This window comes from Humulus lupulus, chromosome 8 (assembly GCF_963169125.1).
Source record: "Humulus lupulus chromosome 8, drHumLupu1.1, whole genome shotgun sequence".
In the NCBI taxonomy this organism is placed as follows: domain Eukaryota; kingdom Viridiplantae; phylum Streptophyta; class Magnoliopsida; order Rosales; family Cannabaceae; genus Humulus; species Humulus lupulus.
The window spans coordinates 118699681-118725429 of NC_084800.1; the positions used below are offsets into that span (position 1 = coordinate 118699681).

The following is a 25749-nucleotide window of genomic DNA, read 5'->3' on the forward strand; positions in this document are numbered from 1 at the left end:
AAGGACTCGGGTAGCGGGTCAAATTTTTGGTTCACCGTAACTGTTCTGGGGTAACCAGGGCGTTACATCAATGGATGCAAAAACCCCGTACCGAGGTGCAAAACTGGGGTTGTGATCAACGATAACCAGTTCCCACTGCTTCAAGTCAGACCCCCCGTGGATCCAGTCCAAGAAAGGATTGAACAGCTGGAAAGAGCATTCAAACTCTAACAAAATGAACGAGGTCGGGATCAGGATGAAGAGTTTGATGAAGAACTCGAACCCTTTGCCCCTCATATTTCCAGTAACCCATTTCTTCAGGGATTCTGAATTCCTCATGTCCCACCATTTGATGGGAATTCGGATCCATACAGTCATTTAAGTACGTTCAACACAATAATGCAAGCCAGTAATGTGGGCTATGAGCTGAGATGCATGCTGTTTCCAGCCTCGCTCACGGGACCAGCAAAAAACTGGTTTGAAAATTATAAGAGGCATTCGATTGCTTCTTGGGATCAATTATCTAGGGATTTCAAGAAGAAATTCAAAGCCATGGTCAGAATTAGGCCCGAGGCGTTTGCCTTGACCAATGTTCGACAACAGCCAAATGAAACATTGAAAAGTTACCTCACAAGGTTTAATTTGGAAGTCGCCCGAGCTTGTGATGTGGATGACAGTGGCCATTTAATGGCTATCCGTGCTAGAGTAATGCCTGGAAGTCCTCTCTGGAAGGATATGTAGAGGAAGCCCGTAAGGTCCTTAACTGAGTTCAATTGACGAGCTCAGAGGTTTGTTAATGTAGAAGAGACGAGGTCAGCAATAAATATGACCTCTCAGCCCATAACTACAACAACAAACACAAACTCTGCCTCGACCTCGGTGGATCCTACGACCTCAAAACCCCCTGGGGACAACCCTTCTAAAAGGAAGAAGAATGAAGGGAATAATCCTGAGGCGGAAGGGGGAAAGAAAAAGAAAGGGGAAAGATATTTCTCTGTATACAAAGTGTATACCGAGCTCAATGAGTCTTGAGAGAATATCTACCTGGCTAATGAAAACCAGGTCCCTTTCAGACGGCCGGACCCCATGAGGAACCAAAAAGCGAAAAGAGACTCCAGCAAGTACTGCAGATTCCATAGAGATATCGAACATACAAACGATGAGTGCCGGAAATTACAAGATGAGATCAAAGGCCTGATCTCAAGGGGATATTTCAGACAGTATGTTAGGAATCAAAACCCCAATCAGGCTTCCACCAGCCAGAGAGCAGTAGCAACTCCACCTGCCCAGAATAACAACTCCCGAGCAAGGGAGGACAAACGACCCCCTCCGGTTGATGGAGAAGATGTCATAACCATTTCGGGGGGACCACATATTGCAGGATCAGGTAGGAATGCCCAAACACAATATGTGAATGAAATAAAAACTGGTGACGGGTCTCCCTATGAACCCGAACCTAGAGCTCCAAAACAGCAAAGGGTTGAATCTCAACCTATAACTTTTACTGAGGACGACGCGTCTCATGTGCAGTTTCCTCACAACGACCCACTGGTCATCACCCTTCAGCTCGTGAACAAGAGGGTACACCGAGTCCTGGTTTATAACGGGAGCTCAGTAAATATCCTTTACAAGGCCACCTTAGAAAAGATGGGACTCACGCTTTGCGACCTAAAGTCCTGTGCAACGACGTTGTACGGCTTTTTAGGAGAAGGGATTGTATGTATGGGATCCATCGAACTCCCCGTAACTTTGGGAGACTTCCTGGTCTCAACAACCAAGATGATGGAATTTGTTGTAGTGGATCTGCCATCGGCCTACAACGTACTGCTCGGGAGACCCGCCCTAGTAGGGCTGGGGGAAGTTTCATCTGTAAGGCATCTGGCCATCAAGTTCCCGACTTCTAGTGGCATCGGAACTCTGAAAGGAGACCAGCTCGTAGGGAGGGAATGCAATAGCATTTCCGTTAGTGGAAAGAAACAGATAAGTGCACAAACACTTATCATAATTCAAAATAAGGATGGGACAGTCTTCGAGATAGACGAAGAAATTGATCCAAGAATAGAAGAAAGAGCTGATCTCGAGCCGTTAGAAGAGCTCGAAGAGGTCAAGCTTGAAGAAGTTGACCCCCCAAAAACTGTGAAGGTGGGGAAAAACCTTCCGGAAGAAACGAAATAGCAATTAATTTTCTTTTTGAAAAAGAACCAGGATGTTTTTGCGTGGTCACATTCGGACATGGTAGGGATAAGTCTGAATGTGATAAGCCACGCTTTTAATATTGACAAGAGCTTCCCCCCCGAAGCAGCAAAAACGAAGACTTCTGGACGACGACAGGAAGAAGGCCCTGAACGAAGAGGTCAACAGGTTAAAGGCAAATCGATTCATACGAGATGCCTTCTACCCGAATTGGGTCGCTAACCCGGTGCTAGTTCCGAAACCTAACGGAACATGGTGAACCTGTATTGATTACTCATACCTCAATAAAGCATGTCCTAAGGAGTGCTTCCCCTACCTCAGATCGACCAGCTCGTAGAGGCCACAGCTGGGCATGGACTTATGTCGTTCATGGACGCTTATTCTAGATATAACCAGATTGCCATGCATGCCCCGGACCAAGAGCATATGAGTTTTGTGATAGATAAAGGACTATATTACTACAATGTCATGCCATTCGGGCTCAAGAATGCTGGAGCCACATACCAACAGCTTGTAAACATGATGTTCTCCGAACAGATAGGTAATAACATGGAAGTTTATGTTAATGATATGTTAGTTAAATCTAAACATAACAATAACCATGTGGACGACCTTGAAGAATGCTTTTTCGTGCTACTGAAGTACAACATGAAGCTCAACCCTCAGAAATGCTCTTTTGGAGTATCGTCGGGGAAGTTCCTAGGTTTCGTTGTGAATGGTTGGGGAATAGAGGCTAATCCTGACAAGATCCAAGCTATAATGGACATGCCCTCGCCTCGAAAGCATAATGATGTCCAAAGTTTGACTGGACAGATGGCGACACTAAGTAGGTTTATCTCGAAATCTATAGATCGTTGTCTTCCACTTTTCAACCTTTTGAGAGGGGGCAAAAAATTCGTGTTGACACCGTTTTTCGTCAACTTAAATCGTAGAGCAATTAAACAACGTATGCTATGAAGCGAATGAATAATGAAGAAAGACAAGAGGGTTTTTACGTGGTTCAGCGGTTACCTCTGCCTAGTCCACGAGTCTGTGTTATTAAGGCTTAAAGATTTTTGGAAATTCTTCAGAGATGAATTACCCATAGCTTATTCTTCAGCCAAAAGAAATCGATCCTTTACAAGTGGTCATTCCTCCTCTATTTATAGGGGAGGTTACAAAGTTCATTCCCACATATTTCGGGAAAATATTCTATATATCAATTTAAATAATGACATTAAATGCAATATCTCCTACATATATGGAAACGTCCCATATGAATCGGGAACGGATAACAGACTAAATAATATCCCTTAAATGTTGGGATTATACAACAATAAATATGTTCATACATAACGGGTTATCCCAGATGACTCATCGGGTCTTCGCGATCTGGCCATCGACCCTGTGGCTGTTGAGACTCATGGTATTGCTACGAGCTTACCATCCTACTTCAGGAGATGCTCGAAGCAGATAGACACTGATGAAGCTATCACACTCGAGCTTGCACTTCCCAATCTTGGACTGTTTAATCCGAAGACGATTGATAACCAATGTATCCTAATGTCGTGTTACTTCAAACTCAGAAAGCGTCCGAGTTACACATCTTCGAGGTCGTCATTTTACTTTGGAGTTCTTAGAAAAGAGGACATGAGACAGCATTCCTACTACTCAGCGATAGACTGTTTAATGTATCAAATGTTATATTTTCGAATTGACATTTGTTAAACGATGGGAATAGTCAATAGTTATCAATCCATTATGGATTGAGTCATTGAATAATTATAAGGACTTACTTTTGAGTATCTTAAATATAATAGAGATTATATGTATGTGCATTTAGGCAGAGACCTAAAATCCCAATGGATGATCTGATATTAAATCTTCAAAGATTGATATCAGAATCAGATTCCATAACTGTGGAGGAAACACATTAATCTAGAAATTTGTTAGACATTTCAGATTTATATACCACAAAAGCCGATATATAACAACTACGAGCAGTTAAATAGGCTATTTGATTTAGTTAAGTTCTTTGACATTATGGAAATGTTTTCAGACTAGAATAAACAGCTAGCGTCTCATTGCAAAAACAATGGAGATACAACTATTCTAGAAGAACTAGAAATCATGAGAGGGTAAAGCACATGAAATGAAGTATCATTGAATACAAGACAATTTGACATAATTGATGTAATAATCTTGAAGATAACTTCAAAACAATTTCTTACAAAATTGTTACTTTGTTAGACAAAATCCGTCAGGAGAATACGATTGACATATTAAAAGAGATGCCTCAATTTGCTTTAGGGCAAGTGGGAGATTATTGGGAATAGTGCCCTTAAAGCAATTGTAGTTGACAAATGCTTTAAATTAAATAAATAATTGAATTGAATTATTATATATATATATAAACTACGTCTGATATTATATGTTAATATTAAGTGAATATCATAAAATTCCAAAGTTTATCTATGTGGTTTAATCTCATATTGATATGGGAGGATCGAGATTAAGATAATAAACTTAAATAGTTCGCAGTAAATAAAGTTATGGAATCTTTAGAATAATTACTACTAGTACGGTCCACTAGTATTATGAATACATGTGACCCAGATCCAGATTACTAGTGTAGTAGGATACTTTAGTGGAGGTACTTTGCATGTTGAGAGTGTGTAAAACTGGACTAGATATGATTTTTTAATACTTGTTTAAATACTATTTCATAGTATTAATCAAACACATCAAACAATGATCATATACACAATAATCTTAATCCTAAGGTTACTATGAACTCCTATATATGTCATCCGACCTTTGATTCATGCGTTAAAGTTTGTCAGAATGATCAGGCTAAGAACAATTGTTTTGGGGACTCAATGATGTGTATGGCTGGGGACGTAGTTTAACAGATATGGAATTTATACCTTCTTATAGATTGAATAATGGTTCTCTATTGGGTTGACTTTTGGAACTGAAAAGGTTATGAGCGCTCACGTTGCAAACTTGTCAGAACACAACATTCACTAATAAAGTCAATGGTACTCTAGAAATAAGATATAGCTAAAAGGGTCAAACGATAATTTTATTCCATTTTAATTATGAACCATTAATAGAGGATTAATGTCATATGTAATGATTATTTCAATGGATACTTTATTCTTAATAAAGTACTCAGTAAATATATGTCTATAATTATCAAGAGTTCAATCTCATATTTTTAGTGGAGTAATCATGAGATTAATAAATATGATTATTTAATCAAAGAGCTTTGATTAATAATGTAATATTTATTGGAGTTTGATATTATAGGTTCGTAGGTCCCCAGGGTGGCTCTATCAACATCATATCAAGGTAAGAGTTGATACAAGGGTATAACTGTAGTTTGGGAATTTGAGAAAATATTTATTCTTCGGGTCAAGTATGCAATTATATGATAATTAAGATTGAATAATTAATTTAGAATTAATTATTAATTTCGAAAATATATTTATTAATTTAAATATATAAAATTTTGAATTTCATATATATAAATTAATTATTTTATTTGAGTGAAAGAAAATAAAATTAGTAAGTATAAAAATAGTTTTTGATTTATTGAATTTTAAAATATGATAATAATGATGATCATCAATTTGAATTTTGAATTAAGAATTTAGAATTTAAATTTTGAAATATTGTTGTCATCTTTTCCTTAAAAAGATAAATATCTTATTTTGTGGGAGATTGATTTAGTTAAATAATCAAATAAAATAAAAATACAAAATCCCTGAAATGGGAATAGCAATACACGCCTAACACAGTCCAAGGACTTGCCATGCGTATACTACTTGTAGTGATATTGTATTAGTGTAGTTTTTATATTATTTATTTATTTAATTATTTAATAATTTGAAAATAGTTTTTTTTTAATTTGGTAAGTTAGATATTTACCTAAATCAAATTCTATCATCATTATTATATTATATTACATTACTATTATTATTAGAAATAATAAAGTAATATAAATATCTATATATATGATATAGAAGAAGAAGAGAAAGATACATAAGATACAACACAATACACAATTCAGAAAAGTTCTCAGAGTCTCTATTTCTTCTTCTTTATTATAGTCATTCTCATACCATAATCCAAGTTCTCATGTGTTGAGAAATACTTGTGATTCCTAAAATACAAACTCATGTTCTCTATGTGCTCACACACATCTTGAAGTGTAGATAACACTCCGGAAGATCGTGGTTTGAGTGCTTACAGTTTTGGATAGGAAGATTGATAAAAATACGAAAAGACTCAAGGACACTTGATATGCTTCAAGAGGCAAAAGTTTATGTTCTTGATTTTTTGTGTTTATATGTTGTATATATATATATTGTATATTTATATACATATTTGTTGCATGATTAATAGTATTGTATGATAATGTTTCTGGATTGTTTTTTTGGTCATATAAATTGTTTATATGACTAATGAAAAAAATATTATTATTGTTGTTCTATTGTTCATAAACAAAACAATGGGCCCACCACACAAAGTTTTCGCTGTGTGCTCTTAATGGTTTTCCAACCTCATTGAGCACAACGTTGGTCAACAAATATAGAAACTAGGGTCTAATTGGTTCATTGTTTGAAAACTGTATTTTTAAAAAGTGTAATTCTGAAATGAAAATCTGAATATAGTGGTTGAAAATGTATTTCTGAAAATATGATTGGTTCATTGTCTATAAACTGTTTTTGAGTTTTAAAAAACTAAATTTGTGATTAGTATAAAATCTGAAAATATAACAAAATCAGAATATGTGATTGGTAGAATTGAATTTAAAAACTATTTTAATTCAATATTTTTTTTTTAAAATGTTAATATTAAATTTGAATGATAAATTTAGTTAAATAAATTTTAAATTTAGAATATTAATTAAATTCATAATAAATTATGTACATTATAATACATTGATTAAAATATTTTATGTACATTATAATTTTTTATTTTTTTATTTTTAAGGTGGTGTACATTATAAATTCATGTCACTATGAGATATTTTATTAAATACCTATTGTGCATTTTATTAAATATATTTTTTCAACATTCACCACAAGACTCAAACTAAGTCCAATTCAATCGCATGAAATCTGATGAAAAGAAAGTGGAGAACAAGATAAAGAGAAGAAGTTTTTGGATGTAATATTTAAAATGAGAGAATTCGTGAAATAATCGTTTTCAATCTTGTAGTATAAAATTAGGATACAAATTTGAATTGATTTTTTTAAAATGAACAACCAAACAAGTATTATTATAGGACCCACCATATTTATGTTTTGGAAATGATAAAATCCAATTTAGATAAGCTACCAATCAGGCCTAAAATACTCAAAAACACTACAAACAAAATAAACCTAGAATTCTTCTGAAAACCAAAACAAAAAAAAATATCCATTCCAAACTAAATTCTAAACAAAAAACTTTAACAATTAAATCATTACCAAAAATCAATTTCATCCAAAAAAAATTAATACCCAAATCAATATGCATTGTAAACACAAAATACAAAATTTCTCTCACACACAAACAATGGTAGTCTCGAATCCAAACTGTAAAACTATTATAAACCCAAATGAACAAAAAAATTGACAATCAGGTGTGAACAATTGAGAAAATATATATATATATATATATATATATATATTAAGGATCGATGCCCATAGCCACCACCTGCTCGCAAGCTTCGATGCCCAGCGCCACCACAACTCATCCCTCACACAACCTAGCCTTCCTCTACTTGACGATGCCAGCCACCCAACGAAGAAGATGGTCGGTCTCCTTTGCTCAAATCTCGCCCATGAAGCCAGACATGATCCCGTCACATAGTTCTTTCTCCTCTGCCTTGATATTGCTCAAATTTATTGCCCCAAGTGTTGTTGACCCACCTCGCCTATTCTCACCTAGATCTACATGGTTGTCGACCCACCTGCACACACACAAAAAAAAAAAAAAGTAGAAGAAGGAAGAAGAAGAGGAGGGGAACAAGTAGATATTTTAAAAAGAAATAAAATAGGTTTTAATTTAAAATGATTTTTTATTTATTTTTAATTAATGTTAATACTTTTTAATTATTTTTTAAAATAATTAATAAATTATGACGTGAATGAATAAGAAATTGTCAAATGTGTTCAAGTTGGCACATAATTGCCAAATACAGACGGAGGTTGAAATTCATTAACAGAAATATGGATTTCTAAGTTCACCCGCAAAAAAAAATGTTAGGGGATTATATGCTGCCAATTTCCCTGTAAAATATATATATAATTGTATATACTTATAATATTAAAAAATGCTACTTCTATTTACACTCATCTTTTTTCTCTCCACACCTATTTCCCATAATACATTCTTAAAATTTCTTTTCACACATCTTTTAAATATTTTTAAGTACGAAATTACTCATTAGTATATATATATTTTTTAAATTTAACCATTACAATTTATTATTTGATTAAAAATAAAAAATATTAGCATTCTCAATTAAAATATTAATTTTTCAAAAATATAAATAATTATTTTAAAAAAAAATCTTATGAGAATCTAATTCATTAGTAAAATCACAATATTAAAATTCATACTTGTAAAAATTAAATATGTAGAAAGTTTTCTCTTGAAATAATAAATTAATTAATATATAAAGTAATATATTAATTATTTTGGAGTTGCACTTCAAATAATTTTGTAAGTTTTTCTTAATATTTAAGGAAACAATTATGTTAATTTACTAAAATTATATATTTAGTAATAATTAATAAAAAGAGATGTGGAGAGTGCCAACAACAACACCCTTAAAAAAATGTTAGGAAGACATTAATAAATAATTTAATTTATGTTTTATAAATAGGAATTTTCAATTGTCTATATGCATATGAAAAATATGAAGCACATGATTGCCTACACAATTAGCTTAAGTTGGAAAAAAGTCATAAATTAAAAAATTACTTAAAATCTCCATGTTTATGAAAAGAAATGAAAAAAAAGTTCCACTTGTTTTGGTAGGTGTCCCGTGCTAACCAAAATTATTTTTCTATTGGTTGTTGGATAACGATCAAAAGGTTGTGTTTGTTTTGGAAATAATAGACTTACCCCTGTGCTTTACCTCTCAAGAAGAGTTCACAAAAGTGACATTTTCAATGATGAAGTCCTTCCCTTTAACCAACTCAAAATTCCTCATATTAATCACACAAGATGACTACCGAAAGAGAATTTTGGCATTGTTTTTCGAAAACAAGTATACTTTTGGCATTATTTTCAAAGAATATTTTAAAAATAAAATTATAAAAAACAGAAAATTTTGAGAACAAAAAAAATTTATTTTCTGCATTTTTCAAAAAAAAAAATTTCTCCTTGCTTTTTTTTCTTTTTATCTTTTCACTTTTTCAATCCTCATTTTTTCATCACTTTATCTTATTATTTATTACATTTTTTTTAATATATTTGTGTGGATGCCAAAAATCCACCAAAGAGAAAAAATTGAAGTTTACCCTCGCTAGCCTCAAACCAAGCAACCCAATATTTTGCCCCATGCGGGACCCATGTCTCATAGGAGGACTTCACGAAGATGCCCCTAGAGACCCGAGGGCCTTCCCCTACGAGGCTGCCCGACATGCCCAAGTACCCGCCAAGGCAACGAGGGCCTCACTATGCGAGGCTGCCCACGACCCGTGCGCGTCTCGCACTGCACACCCGGGCCTCGCACGCGAGACACTATCTCGCCTCGGCCATGCACACGCGAGGCCCCCGTCTCGCCTCGGCCATGCGCACACGAGCCTCCCACGCGAGGCCCCCCATCCCGCCTCAGCCATGTGCACACGAGCCTCCCACGCGAGGCCCCCCGTCTCGCCTCAGCCGTGCACACCCGAGCTTCCCACGCGAGGCCCCCATCTTGCCTCGCACCTAGAGGTTGCCACACACTCGCCTAGGCGCCTCGCAACTCGGACCACCAGCTCCCCTAGAGGGTGCCTCGCACCCCCAAGATGTCTCGCGGCCCACCTCGCCTCGTGCCAAGAGGTTGTCGCACACCTCGCCTCGCCCGCGCGCATCTCGCGAGGCATGGCCTCACCTAGGCGCCTCGTGCACATGGGTCCATGCCGCAAGAAGGGTCTCACACGGTGAGCCGCACCTTGCTTCGCACCTCGGACCACCAGCTCCCCTAGAGGGCGCCTCGCGCCTCGCACCACCAAGGGTCTCGCACCACACCACACTCAGCCGTGCCAAGGTGTCTCGTACCCGTGCTGCGTGCCAACACTTCTTCTCGCCAAGGTGCCCCCATGCAGTGATGCCAGCGCCTCGCGTGCCCGTGTGGAGTCTAAGACCTCTTGAAGGGACGTACGAGGAGCAATAAGAGAGACGCAAAACTATTTGGTGTCAAACTAATAGTGGTGTAGAGACCTGAATATATCATTCATGTTAACTCACAAGCTTCCCTACACTTAGTAGAATATGGGATAGCTTTGAGCAGATACATATCTTGGAGATGTGAGAATAACCGTCAGGTACAAGGTATACGGAATGGGCCTACAGACCAAGAAGAGTTAGAGTACGGATACGGTGTCCACACCAGACTGGTAGTGGCAGTACAAGAATGGTACGTGGTCAGGACTCCCTCAACACGCTTATGAGGTCCGTACTCGACAAGTAGTGGAGGCATAGTATGGTACCAAGACGGGAGTACTCTTTCAGACCCCTGACACGTACTAGAGCAGACCACCACTCCTCCAACACCACTACCACCTGTGCTATTACCCTGACAATGTACTCATGTACTATTCTATCCTGAGGGACCACCATGTATAAGGGGCCATTAGAGCCCAGCTATAAATAGAGCTTGACCCCTCAGAATAGGGGGTTGGAAAATTCATTGTATGCAGAGGCTATTAAGCAATATACATTTTTTACTCTATTGTTGATCTGCGTTTACCCTTCCATAAGTTCATTCTAAGTTCTTGTCTAAACATCGCCACACTTACCTTTGAGTTTTCCGATCTAATTTCGTTGACGAGATTTCACCGTCAACAGTTTGGCGCCGTCTGTGGGAAGAACAAGCATCAAGCCAGTGTTCTTCCATCACTTCCAACAAAGAAAGATGCTAAGACGTTCAAAACGCCTACGACAAATACAAGAGGATGAGGTTCGCCATAACGAAGTAGAGCGGAGGGCTTCCAAGAAAGTTCCCCCTCCGTCTAAGCATGGAGGTAGACCAGAGGAACCTCTTCCCCTAGGGAAGGAGAGGGAAGCATCGTGCCCAGCTATCCATCCCGACGGAGGTCATTCAGAGCCACTAGTGTATCCACTTAACCGGCCCCCGTTGACACCACGCTCAGGCCACCAGGACCCAGGTCCCTCGACGCACTGGCCAGGCGAGGGTCCCGGGGTACGCTCGGTAAGTTCCAGCTCAAGGACTCGCTTCTACAAGGATGAGATTCACAAGTTGCATAAAAAGACTCAAAGGCTGGAAACCACGATAGAGAACATGCAGGAGGTTTTAAGCGACCTACTGCAAGGGAAGTCAAGCATACCCCTCCCTAAGCGTAAAGGGAAGGAGCATGAAAAAGAGGAAAACACTGTCCCCAAAGACGATGGGGGAACCCAACTTTCCACCAGTAAAACCCCCCAGACAAAGTACCATGGGGGACCTAGGCCGACGAAATGTCCCCAGGAGCAAAGGTGGAGGGAAGATGATGGTCGTAAGAACGAGGCCGAAGTCCCCTTAAAAGAGGCACCCCCTGGCCTAAGAAAAGAGCTCCATGGGAAGAGGTCAGAAGTAAGAAACGCACCCCCCACGATTCCCTCGAGGAACGCAACCAAGGCAAGGGATCAGCTCGAGAACCCGCAAGACTCCTTATGCAGAAAGAGGAGGGGACTAGACACCAAAATGCGAAGCCCTCGGGGCAAGATCACCACTGCACTTGGGGGGCACATGGATGACGAAGAATTCAACCGTGATTCACCCTTCACAAGGGAGATTCAGGCTGAGCAAATGCCCACTGGCTTCAGAGAGCCTCGCATGACTCCATACGAGGGTACTACAGACCCAAAATATCACTTAGACTCCTTCAATAACTTGATGAAGTTAAGAGGGATCAACAATAGGGCAAAGTGTCATTGCTTTGTCGTTACGCTTAAAGGAGTGGCGTACAAGTGGTTCAAGAGGTTAAGGCCAGGAACAATCGAGTCATGGCAACAATTCTCTGATGCGTTTCTTCAGCAGCACCATGCAGCCTGTGATTACGTCATGCCAACTACCAGCCTCGCTAACATAAAACAAGGCGAGAATGAAAGTCTGAAGGACTACATCCATAGGTTCAGTATAGAAGCAACAAAGGTGGGAGGTTTAACCAAAGCGGAGCTCAAGATGGCTATTACAGCCGGAATTCGTCCAGGAAGCAAGTTATGGGGTAGCATGCTCAAAAGAGAAGTTTCGAATTTGGATGACTTCGAGAGAGAGCACAGAAGTACATACGTGTGGAAGAGGGCCATAAGAACTTCCATGTTGAAGAAAGCGAACCTTCCTCCAGTTGCCCCACTACCAATACATCTGAAGATTCCATATAGAAGGGGGCGTCGTGCTAGAGGGGTCGCTGACCAAGTTTGAGATTGAACGAATACCATCTAGCCATGAAATTCCTGACCCGAGGGGAGATCACCTCAAAAGTAAACGCCTGCAAAAAGGGTCTCCAAAGTAGACGCTTGAGAAAAGGGTCTCAAAAGTAGACGCTTGCAAAAAGGGTCTCAAAAGTAGACGCCTGCAAAAAAGGGTCTCAAAATTAGACGCCTGCAAAAAAGGGTCTCAAAAGTAGACGCCGCCATAAAGGGTCTCCAAAGTAGATGCTTACGAAAAAGGGTCTCAAAAATATACGCTTGCAAAAAGAGTCTCAAAGTAGACGCTTACGAAAAAGGGTCTCAAAAGTAGACGCCTGCAAAAAAGGGTCTCAAAGTAGATGCTTCCAAAAAGGGTCTCAAAGAAGACGCTTCCAAAAAGGGTCTCAAAGAAGACGCTTGCAAAAATAGTACTATGCCTAATGACGAGAATGACGCTTCTCGCAAGAAAAAATAAGCGCGCGCAAAAGTATGTAAAAGGATAACCAGAACCCAAGGGGTCAACATGTCCTTATAGATACAATCAAGGTGCACCAAAGAGAGACCTACCGAACCCCCTTTCGCGTGGGTTCCAAAGGACCTCGAACATGATAAATATAAAAAATAAAAAATAAAAGAGAAGAAGAAGAAGAATAAGAGAATGATAAAAAGGAAGAGAAGAGTCTATAAGAACGCCTAAAGGCCTCCCTATAGACTGGGGGGCAAGTGTGGATGCCAAAAATCCACCAAAGAGAAAAAATTGAGGTTTACCCTCGCTAGCCTCAAACCAAGCAACCCAATATTTTGCCCCATGCGGGACCCATGTCTCATAGGAGGACTTCGCGAAGATGCCCCTAGAGACCTGAGGGCCTTCCCCTACGAGGCTGCCCGACATGCCCAAGTACCCACCAAGGCAACGAGGGCCTCACTATGCGAGGCTTCCCACGACCCGTGCGCGTCTCGCACTGCACACCCGGGCCTCGCACACGAGACCCTATCTCGCCTCGGCCATGCACATGCGAGGCCCCCGTCTCGCCTCGGCCATGCGCACACCAGCCTCCCACGCGAAGCCCCCCGTCTCGCCTCAGCCGTGCGCACCCAAGCTTCCCACGCGAGGCCCCCATCTTGCCTTGCGCCTAGAGGTTGCCACACACCTCGCCTAGGCGCCTCGCGGCTCGGACCACCAGCTCCCCTAGAGGGCGCCTCGCACCACCAAGACGTCTCACGGCCCACCTCGCCTCACGCCAAGAGGTTGTCGCGCACCTCGCCTCGCCCGCGCGCGTCTCGCGAGGCATGGCCTCACCTAGGCGCCTCGTGCACATGGGTCCATGCCGCAAGAAGGGTCTCGTACGGTGAGCTGCTCCTTGCTTCGCACCTCGGACCACCAGCTCCCCTAGAGGGCGCCTCGCGCCTCGCACCACCAAGGGTCTCGCACCACACCACACTCAGCCGTGCCAAGGTGTCCCATACCCGTGCTGCGTGCCAGCACTTCTTCTCGCCAAGGTGCCCCCATGCAGTGATGCCAGCGCCTCGCGTGCCCGTGTGGAGTCTAAGACCTCTTGAAGGGACGTACGAGGAGCAATAAGAGAGACGCAAAACTATTTGGTGTCAAGCTAATAGTGGTGTAGAGGCCTGAATATATCATTCATGTTAACTCACAAGCTTCCCTACACTTAGTAGAATATGGGATAGCTTTGAGCAGATACATATCTTGGAGATGTGAGAATAACCGTCAGGTACAAGGTACCTGTACGTATACGGAATGAGCCTACAGACCAAGAAGTGTTAGAGTACGGATACGGTGTCCACGCCAGACTGGTAGTGGCAGTACAAGAATGGTACGTGGTCAGGACTCCCTCAACACACTTATGAGGTCCGTACTCGACAAGTAGTGGAGGCATAGTATGGTACCAAGACGGGAGTACTTTTTCAGACCCTTGACATGTACTAGAGCAGACCACCACTCCTCCAACACCACTACCACCTGTGCTATTACCCTGACAATGTACTCATGTACTATTCTGTCCTAAGGGACCACCATGTATAAGGGGCTATTAGAGCCCAGCTATATATAGAGCTTGACCCCTCAGAATAGGGGGTTGGAAAATTCATTGTATGCAGAGGCTATTAAGCAATATACATTTTTTACTCTATTGTTGATCTGCGTTTACCCTTCCATAAGTTCATTCTAAGCTCTTGTCTAAACATCGCCGCACTTACCTTTGAGTTTTCCGATCTAATTTCGTTGACGAGATTTCACCGTCAACAATTTGCTAACTAGATTTTTTGCTAACAACAAATTAATCTAAAGCTTAAAGAAAAAAAGATTGAACATAAGATTTGTACGTAATGCAGGTTGTGAATCAACCCTAGCCCCTGTATAAGGATGTTAAGAACTTGCAAAGCTCAAGTTCTCTTGGATTTTCAGACAACGTATAGGCTTACTCTGAAAAATAATAATTCGAATCCTTTACAATGTGTGTCATAACCCTATTATAAGTTGTTGGGGGCAATTAAGCTTATTAATTGGAGCTGATTACAATGAATCTCCCTTAATGAGGATTAATTACATGATAAATGAACATTCTTGTAGTAAACTATCTGGTGGGCTCCAACATATCTTGGTGGGCACATTGTGAGGAATGTCAACCCACTAATTTGTTGAGGAAAACGTCTCTGACACTGTCGGAGTGGTAGTTGCATATTTTCTCATGTCAGACGGCTTTGTGGGATAGCCATTTTTCTGCTTGTACGGAGTTGACACCATGATTCATGTGATAGTGGATGTCAGAAAACTGTTTGTGGTCCATGGTCACTGTACTTGACACTTGGCTACCCTTCTTCTGGGCCAGAGGAAGGTCCTCGTAGACTTGAAGGAAATGAATGGAGGAGACATTCTTGCAGTGAGACTTGGAGCACCATCTTGGAATATGGTCATCGAGAAGTGACGCTTCTAGGAGGAAAAGCTTCTCCGGTGGTAGTAAACTATGGTTGCAAGAAGGCCTACCTCTCGTGGAGCCCAGAATGGGATCCAAGAGACTTAATCAGCTTACGTGGATTCTTAATTTCCTTTAAAATGTGTCACGTGTCACTCGATGAAAACACAAACAACAATATTTTATTCATTTTCTATTCTGTTTTTTTTTAATATATATTTAAAAAAACATTAGACAAACATGTCATGTTTCTTGAAAATAATATAAATTCTTTTCTATCTTCATTTCTAAAAATATAATTTTGAAAAGCTAAAAAGAAAGTTTTTTTCTTTCATGAATAACCTTTTTTTTATAACATTTTTACGATTCCTAAAATGTATTTTCAAAAATTTTGGACATGGGTTTACAAAAATAATTTTGTTATTATAAAAATACAACGTCTTAGTTGTCATCAACCCAAAACATCTTAAGTATACTACAAATATACTCAAAATATACCTAAAAAACCAAACATATAATCAAAATAAATTAAACCATTACCAAAAACCAACAAACAAACAAAAAATTACCAAAAAAATATCAAATAACAAGAAAAAAAAAAGTAAATATATATACTCTAAGTATACCAAATATAAACTACAAATATATATATATCCAAAGTTTACCAAATATAAATTTAAATTAAACTAAAAAAAAAAGACCAAAATTCAACTAAAAATAAATACAATATAGTAGAACTTCTATATATATAAAAATAATCTCTATTTTATTATATAAAAAAAATTAGTCTCATTTTAACTAATTATAAATAAAAATAACCTCTATATTGTAATTAGTTATAAATATTTTAAATCCCATATTAAGAAAATATGCGGCTATCTATGAATAATTATATATACACTCAAGTGACATTCTTGACCCTTATTCATTGAGTAAGGAAAATTACATTATTATCTACGTTAAAGTTGATTAATACAAAATATATATGTATACAAAAAAAAAATATATAGTGTTGTTATAATATTCATTTTACTTATAAGGGAAAAATAATTTCGTAATTATATACAATTTGTTTATTTTTTCATAATAGTTGATTTATTTGATTTTTTATTTATTTTTGTATTAGGTATTTTTTTTCCTTTTTTATAATATTTGATTAATTTTAAAAATATTTTTTTATTTTTAATTGCTGGTAACGATATAATGTTAAAATAAGTTTCTTTTTTTTTGTTCAAAATCATCACTATCAATTAAGAACCCGAAATTATCTCTCTGTTCCATTTAATAATAAACAGGGATGTTTTTTTAAGTACAATAATAAATAAAACAAATATAAACAACTCACTAATAAAATAAATTAATATGTGTATTTAAAAAAACAATAATAACAAATTCAATGAAATGTTTACTTTATATAGTTAACATGTTTATTATTTTATACTTTATTAATAAACCAATTAAATTAATAAACAAAATACTAATATACACATAAATTTATATATTAACTATGTTAATTATTCTACCCACAATTACAAATAACAAACCAATAAAATAAACAATTTTGTGTATATGTTTATTTCAAAGAAATAAAAGAAAAAAAAGGTCAAACCTCACATAATTATGTTTATATCATAAATGTTTATTATTTTGTGTTTCATTATAATAAACATACTATTAATATTCACATAAGTGTGTATATATATATATATATATCATATGTGTGATATGTTTATTTTATAGTAACTCATGGCTATCGATTGACACAATAAACAAACACTTTTGTATCTTTATAGTATAAAAAGAATAAAATACACAACATTTAAATAAACAGCATTGTTTATTTCGGTACAATTAGTCAACCTCAAGAACTTTTTTTCTTTCAGAATTCACATTAATATATCACTACACGGTATTTGAATGTTTATATTCACATAAGTGTATATTTCAGATTTGAAATTTTGAATTATTTTCTGAATATTGTGTAATTAATATTGGTGATTTTGAGTTTTCTTATTATTTGATATGATTACATATATATATTAAGTTCCTTGATCCATGACATTAATGAACACCATATATCTTTTATTTTGGTATATATATTGTATATGATATTAGAGTTAAGTTTTATTGTGTATATAACATAATATCCTAGCTTTTATTGCATACACATAAAAAAAAGAGTCTAACATTAATTGTACATAATGATGTGGTAACAAGTCTAAAGAGTAAATCAATGTGTCAAACTTTACATAAATATTTTTTGAATAATAATTATTAAGAAGTTCTTATTATTATTGCTGTTAAAGGTAGGAAAAAAATTTGTACGCAGTACATCTATTTAGTTATAATCTCTCAATTATAAAGTAATTAATTTGATCCCAAAACTATTTTTATATAGGGTTTCACTGTATGTATAATTTAGAATAAAAATAATAATTTGGTATACAAATAAAAATTGATATACAAAGATAATGGTAAGTTAATAAAAAAGATATTCATTTATAAGAGTAAAGACGAATTGTTCAAAATAATATAAATTTCATTTCACTCTTATTTGAAAAATTTACAAAAATATGGTAAGTTTCTATAGATATGGACAAAATTTGCCACAAAAATATGGTCTATTATGTTTTTTTTAACATTCTTATGAGTTTTTTCCCATATTTTGGTAATATTATTTTTGTTTTCTCTTTCTCACTCTTTTTTTTTATAGTAACCAGTTGCTAGTGTCGAATTGGCTATTTTAAAAATTGATGTGGTAGTAACTGAGTACCACTATCAAAATATTTGTTTTTATAGTGGTAGTAACCAATTACCACTATAATTTTTTTAATTTATTAGTGATATGGAGCTATCTAGCTACTACTATGAAATTAGTATTTTATAAAGCTAATTTCATAGTGAAAACTGGTTACTTGTGTCGAATTAGTCATTCTAAAATTAATGTGATAGTAATAAGTTACCATAAAAAAAGTTGATGAAAAAAAACAACCCATATTAAAGTTTTTAAAAAATTAGATTAAGCCATAAAAAATGCACAAAGTTGAAAGCCCCATATCTATTCTAAAGTATCTACCAAACAAACAAAAAAAATATATTATCCTATTGTGTTCCTATTCTCATTCTATTCTTATTGTCATTACTATTCCATTTTATTTTTGTTTTGCAACCAAACTCCACCTAAGCACAATAATCATTGTCTTTGCTTCTAAAAAAATAAAAAGTTATTTGAACCACATCCCACTTTAAGACTCGCCAAAAAAACTATTTCTCTTCACCAAAAGCTTCTTCCGATGCTGCTTCAACTTCATCTTCACCAAGGTGTCATTGGAGTAATTTTGCATTCAATAATTGTATACATGAAAGTCCATGATAGGCGAAAATGCTCAAATCATTTTATTGTTAAACTTTAACACTTATTTTTTTTATAGTGATAATATATAAATTTCATATTTTAGTGCTATGTTAGTACCCAAAATTAAGTACCTACATAATACCTTAATTTGACTAATAGAAATATGACACATGACACTTTAATTAGACTAATAGAAAGATAACAGGTGAATTCTTAACAAACAAATAATTATAATTAAGTGTGAGTACTATTAGTTGCTCCAAAATTTTGATTTAGATATTATCACTATAAAATAAATTGTTGAATATTAAAGCATAACAATTGAACAAAAATTGTATTTTATCGGCCAATATCCCTTCTAAGGAAAATAGATCTATAGACAAAAAGTATATAGAGAGCACGGTTAACCCCAAAGATAGGGATGTATAGCATAATTTCCCATATATTTAATGTCCTTTAATTATGAAAAAAAATCACCTGTCTCTAAATTTCATGTCTCCTCGATATCCTACTAATTATTTAAAGATACTTCATTTATTTAATTAATATATATTTAAATTATTTATAATTTTTTCTTTTTCCAACTATACATAAATATGGTGTCTTAAAATAATTTGTGGGACATGTAAGAGGTAAAGAATCAGGCACAGATGATTTTTTTTCATTAATTATTTCCCAAACAACTAAAAGCCAAAACCTTGAATATGTCATTTTCACGTTCAATACGATAATCCTGACTTTACATAATTTTGTGACGAATATGACGTTTTCGTCTAGAAGTACAGGCCAATAAATGAACATTAGCGGCCTAAAAAAGAGGCGCCCCTGGGTTTAGGCATGCATGGAAGTTGTCCTTTATGTACTCTTTTTTTATTCAAATCTTATCCGTTCGGTTAAAAATCATAACAAAAACGTCAGCATTAAAAAAGGAGGAAGAAAATATATTATACAAGAAAACAACACTGCTTAGTATATATAGTTCTAAGCACTCTAAAGCTTCTTAAACAACCCTTTTCACATATATAACCTAATATTTCAAAGCATCTTATTACACTATAACTCGTTCAAATTGCATAATTGAAAAGAAAAAAAAAAGAAGGGTTATATACACAATGGACTAAATGATTCTGCCATGGTGTTTATAGTCGTGGTGCACCCTAGGGCCACCAAAGAATGAGCAGATGCATATATGTATATGTTCATTCATACACACATATATGTCTCAAGAACTACCGGTCCATTCAACTCCTACCTAACAAAACTGTGCCAAAGCGAAGGAGGAGAAGGAACTCAAGTGGGGGATTCGGCTAAAAGCAGGGTATGCCACCAGCCACAAGCTACATTTTTAGGAACACAACCCTCCATAGTGACTTCAGCAGGAATGTTGCGATCGTTAACGTCACCCAACCCAAGCTGCCACATTCATTCAAAGAATAGGTGTTAAATATATCAAACTAAACTAAAAAAAGGTTGCAAGGCACGTATAAGATGGCCCTAATCTGATTAGTATATCAGCCTGCGCATGATACCTGGCCATACTTATTCCATCCCCAGCAGAACACTCTGCTATCCTCTGAGATGAAGAAAGAAAAAGAGTATGATGTAAGAATCAGCTATAGTAGGCATCAAACCATACTAGTAAGTTTACAACTTAAAATTCTACTCAAAATAATTATGTTGACAAGCACACAGGAATAATAAGAGATGAGTAGACATGAATATGGTGTGATGAAAATTTCCAGTCACATAAAATCTGACTTTGCAATTTTGCATGGCTTATGTCAAAGGTTGAGGGTTGAATTCATGACTGCATTATATCTACATACCTGTGATTATAGCGCTATGACGAGCCCCACACGAAACACTATTTGCATGCATGTTTTCCAGACTTGGAGAATCAAGAAGCCTTGGAAGAGTCTGGATTATATAAAAATTGTTGCAAGGTAATCTATCAGCACAATTTTATGATATAAACACTGGTAATAATCATTTAAAGATGGATAAGACGAATATAATGTAAAGTATCAACATTCCATACTTGCACTGCAAAAAAATGCAAAAACTAATATTTACTTGCAAAGATTCCAGGAACTTACTGCAACTAGAATTTAATCAAAAAAGGGAGTACAGACTACAATACTCATAAAAGTGTACCTCGGGTTGATCAACTCCAGTTCCCAGCTGTCCAAACTGATTTCCGCCAAATGCATAAACATCACCATCAGCAGATATGCAGACAGTATGCCACAGTCCTGCAGCAACACCCACTATCCGAATACCCAGTAAAGAAGAAACACAAACTGGGCTCAACTCATCATCTGTACATCCTTGCCCACACTTGAAGGACAACATAACGAGAAAAAATCAATTATAATTGACAATTAAACAAAACACACAGCAGCCAGCAGAGAGAAAAGTTATCGTTAGAAGAGAATAGAATAGTTATATTCCTTGTTGATGAACTTCATCTTGCATATCTACACTGCTTTTTCTCCACCAATTCTACTTTACCTACATATTAATCCTGAGAATAGTCAATATGGGAAACTCCAACCAATCACGGATGGATATATTGATTAACAAGTGAAAGATGTCAGCTGAGGAAATGGAGCATATATTACCAGATTTGTTTGCATATTTTGAGGCTACACTGGATGAGGTTCCTTTTTCATGCTCATCATATATGGTTATACAATCAAAAACAATTAAAAGTACCAACCACTTCATAGATAGTTAAGTGCATAAGCTCTTGAACTATGATCATTCATAAAATTTACAATACAAGGGTTTAGAAGAATGAAAAACAAATTATCATGACAAAATCAAGCAAGTTGGTTAATTTACTATGAATAATGATAGGTACATGATAGGTGCACACTCATTTTGCACACCCAAAATGCACACAATGACGTAGCATGCATCTTAAACTATTCAATTTTTTTAAGGCGGGACCCCACTATTTTTATGTGTGGTTTAAGATGCATGCCACATCATTTTGTGTGTGCAAAATGAGTGCGTCCCTAGCATAACTCATTTATTATTCACCCGTTGCATTGTGTATTAGATTGTGTAACAAGAAGAAAATACAGTAGATTATTAACAAAAGAAAAGGAATAAAAGACTGACTCGTTAATGGAGTGTATCTAAACAACCCCCGAAGTTTAAAAAGTCCAATTACTCCAAACAGACAACCAAAATCGATCAATAAACTAGAAGAATTTTTAATTTTAGATTTGTTAGTCATTATAGCTAACAAATGCCTACCAGTTGTTATAAAAAAATTTAAAAAAAAAATAATTTGATGAAATAGCAAATTAGCAATAACTTTTAACTTTTTAAGGGCACTAAGAGTAAGAATGAAAAGAGAGACAGTAATATTTAACGAGATAAGTATAAAAATAAAGGAAAGTTACTTTCATAAGAAATAAATGCTCTAGAACAACTCACCTGTCCATAAAGGCTCCAGCCAAAAGTAAGAAGAGCTCCAGCATCTATAATGCAGAAATAGCATTTGTTTGTAACATTACATGCACAACTTTCAAATATGAAATTTTCAGCTCTCAAGAGAATTCATATAAATATATTTATATATATATATATTTCAAGCTTTTTTTTTATTTCTAAATGTTTATGAATGGACTTCAAAATTCAAGAACAAGCCATTACATGGGCTGCAGAGTAAGTCTAATTAAACTAACCTATATAATTGGAAAAATTAAGAAGAGCGAGAGGTCCAACATGAATGCCCACAATTTTACACGGGAAAATATTGTAATGTTACCTGTGATTACAGCACTGTGCCGCCCTCCACAAGCTATTGCTTTCACATAATTTCCAGGTACTCTATAACCGTGTCCTTCACCCAAGCTTCCGCGTGAGATAGCTGTGGATCTATCCTTTCCATAAGGAGATGAATCAATGCAAGGTACAGGATGAGGAGAGGATACCATGCGCATCCGAGAGCCTAAACCGAGCTGCCCTTCGCCTCCATAGCCCCAACCCCACACCTGTCCTGTATCTGCAACTTACTTAGGAAAAATTAGCATAACTCATAAATCTTAGTTTATGAAATAAATCTTGCCCAGTACTCCTTCATAAGGTTGAAAAAGACCATATGGCAGAGATACTATACTATGCAACAAACCAGTAGGTCAACAACAACCTTTATTTACAACATGATGAATTTACCTGACAATGCCAAAGTATGGCGTCCTCCAGCAGCAACGGTGGCAATTCGGATTCCTGGATTCAGTGTCACAAGACATGGCAAGGCCGAAAGGTTTTCATCCCCAGATGCAGAACTCTCAGCTGCTTGCTTTGCCACAGATACCCTTCTTCTCTTGGTACTTTCTTCTCCACCTCCTCTAGCATCATTACCAGAACCTGTTCCTCCACTGGATCGTGCACCCAGAGAACGAGGGCTAACTATACAAATGTCATACCCTTAAATACATTAGTCTATGGCTGAAAGTATGTTACACGTAGTCATAAGAAGCAACCAAACTGAAATATATATGTATATACATATTCGTTTTCTTTTATTTTTTTCATTCAAATTAAGAATTGAAGCTACCTTGATCAGTCAAGAAAGAGCTCTGCCTGTCGAGGGATTCCCTCTCAGAACTGGAACCTTTAGAAATATCTCCAACGATCTTTCCAGAGGGAACGCACTCTTTCCAACCCCATGTGTAAACTTCTCCACTATCTGCATCAAAGCACAAAAGGAAACCTTAAAACTTATGTGATGACTCTATCAGACAGAACAACAAGTAAAAGGTAATAAGACATAAACATTTTTTTTTCCTTTCTGTGCAATCAAAAAACCAATTACTTGGGCAAGGTGCTTCTCTTGTAAACTTCCTGTCTACATTGTTTGCAACCCCTTGGCTCTTTTAATGGAACATACTTATCAAAGAAAAGTAGAAAAGGTTATTAATTGCTGGAATGTGTCTTATAGCCAGAAGATGATTTGCATAATAAATACATGCCCAGGTTTGTTCACGTAACTTTTAATCATTACCTTAGAAAAATTATAGCTCACCGTCAAATTGAATGAGGAGTTACTATTACCTGTAACTGCAACACAATGGGCCCAACCTGCAGCAGCTTTTACTATGGAAGCCTCAGTTGGAAGGGGAAAAGGCTCCGGAGTTTCCTTAACAAGTGAATTGAGAAGCATGTCGGTAAATTCCACAGTAAAACAATTAAGTAAAATAAATTAATTTAATTCAGCATTGTGTAATGCTGCTCTACCCCGTGCTTCCCAGATGTTAAATAGCTTTGACCCAGATCATCCGTGGAACCCCATGTGATAAGCTTTCCAGACTCTGAATCAGACACCAAACCAGAAGTATAAACATAATTAGCTTGCAATATAAGCCATCAGGAGAAACTTGAAAAGCTAAAATTGTCTTGAACAAAAGAAAGGGGTGCAACATTACAGCCTGGCCTCAGAAATCGTATTTGCAACAATACGTTATAAGAAGATAAAAAGTGGGATGAACTAACAATGAAGAGCTGATATTTTATTATAATAAGATACATTTATGGGAACTATAATTCTGCACCACTCAAGTGGCAAAAATGAAGAGCTTAATGAACACATCTTAAGTCAATAGAAGAGCCTAACTACGAAATTTATACAACAGAACCAAAGGAAGAAGTAAAAAGGGAATTCTTTCCACACATAAAATTAAAGGTTTTTAGGTCCGTAAAAAAGTTAAAAACAAAACATGGGTTTTTCTGTTATAAAAAAAATGGGCGAGTAACGACCAAACCATCAGTTTAAACAAAATCAAGCTAAAGCAGAAATAAACTTATTCTATTCGACCGTCTTATTCATGAAAACAAAACAGAAATGAAAACGTTGGATTTTCCAGCTTAATTTCCTTTTAAAAAAGCACATTTTCTGGCCGAACAAACAAAAGGACAAAGTAGTCTAAGAAAACAGTGTTGTGTGCTTATTGGCCTAAGCTAACCAAATCAAACTTATTTTTTAATGTATTAAAATAAAAACAAAACCACAATGCCAAAAAGAAAAACAGTCAAATTCACAGTAAGCAAGGATCGAAGTAATCACCTGAAATGGCCATAGCAAAGCCGCAACCTCCACCGCTAACATCCATCCACGTGTAAGTGGGTGGGAGACGCACAGTCGTTGGCGATAGAAGCGGCGACCTCTGCGGCAAAGCTCCGGGAAGGTAGCCACACATGTACACGACTCTCTGTTTATCAGCCTCTTTCTCTTCCATTTTCACATCCTCATCTCTATCTCTATCTCTATCGCCATTCATGGCGGTTCTCCCGAGATAGGAGAGAAAATGGAACGAAAGGGCGAGACTAAATAGAAAAAACAAAAGAAAGAAGACGAGTAATTAAAACTAAAAGGAATACTTTGCAGTTCTGCTTTCCAAGACTCTCGAGATGTCCTCTCGACTTTCTCTGCGAATTTTCTGTTTGGAGAGAGACAAAGAAACCGATTAAAAAGCCTAAGGTACTGTTTCGTTTTTGGATTTTGGTTTTCGGGTTTTTTTTTTTTTTTTTTTGTGTGTGTGAAAGTGCCCTAATCGTTTGGTGTATTGTAAATAACAAAAATAAAAATGAAAAATAAAAGACATAAAACATAAAGGGCGGGCGTATCATTTTCAGAAAAATAGGGATGCCACGTAGGATGAACTCGTGGGCATAGTG

At 36.6% G+C, this 25749-nt stretch overlaps 1 protein-coding gene across 1 annotated transcript; it reads right to left on the reverse strand.

Moving 5' to 3' along the window:
- Window positions 1-19979: 19979 nt before the first annotated feature.
- On the reverse strand, window positions 19980-25624 carry LOC133798376 (ultraviolet-B receptor UVR8). Its single transcript, XM_062236637.1, has 11 exons — window positions 25139-25624; window positions 24313-24386; window positions 24130-24214; window positions 23633-23764; window positions 23248-23484; window positions 22841-23077; window positions 22507-22550; window positions 21214-21396; window positions 20886-20976; window positions 20589-20632; window positions 19980-20472 (listed from the first exon to the last, which is right to left on the reverse strand). Exons 1-11 carry the CDS (start codon window positions 25350-25352, stop codon window positions 20350-20352), a joined length of 1464 nt encoding a protein of 487 aa, XP_062092621.1. The 5' UTR covers window positions 25353-25624; the 3' UTR covers window positions 19980-20349.
- Between the last annotated feature and the right edge of the window lie 125 nt (window positions 25625-25749).

Coding starts and splice junctions, on each gene's coding strand:
- LOC133798376 (XM_062236637.1), bottom strand. CDS start 25,352: ATGAATGGCGATAGAGATAGAGATAGAGATGAGGATGTGAAAATGGAA. Junction 24,387..25,138: donor CTTTGCTATGGCCATTTCAG/GTGATTACTTCG, acceptor TGTCTGATTCAG/AGTCTGGAAAGCTTATCACA. Junction 23,485..23,632: donor CTCTTTCTTGACTGATCAAG/GTAGCTTCAATT, acceptor ACATTTGTATAG/TTAGCCCTCGTTCTCTGGGT.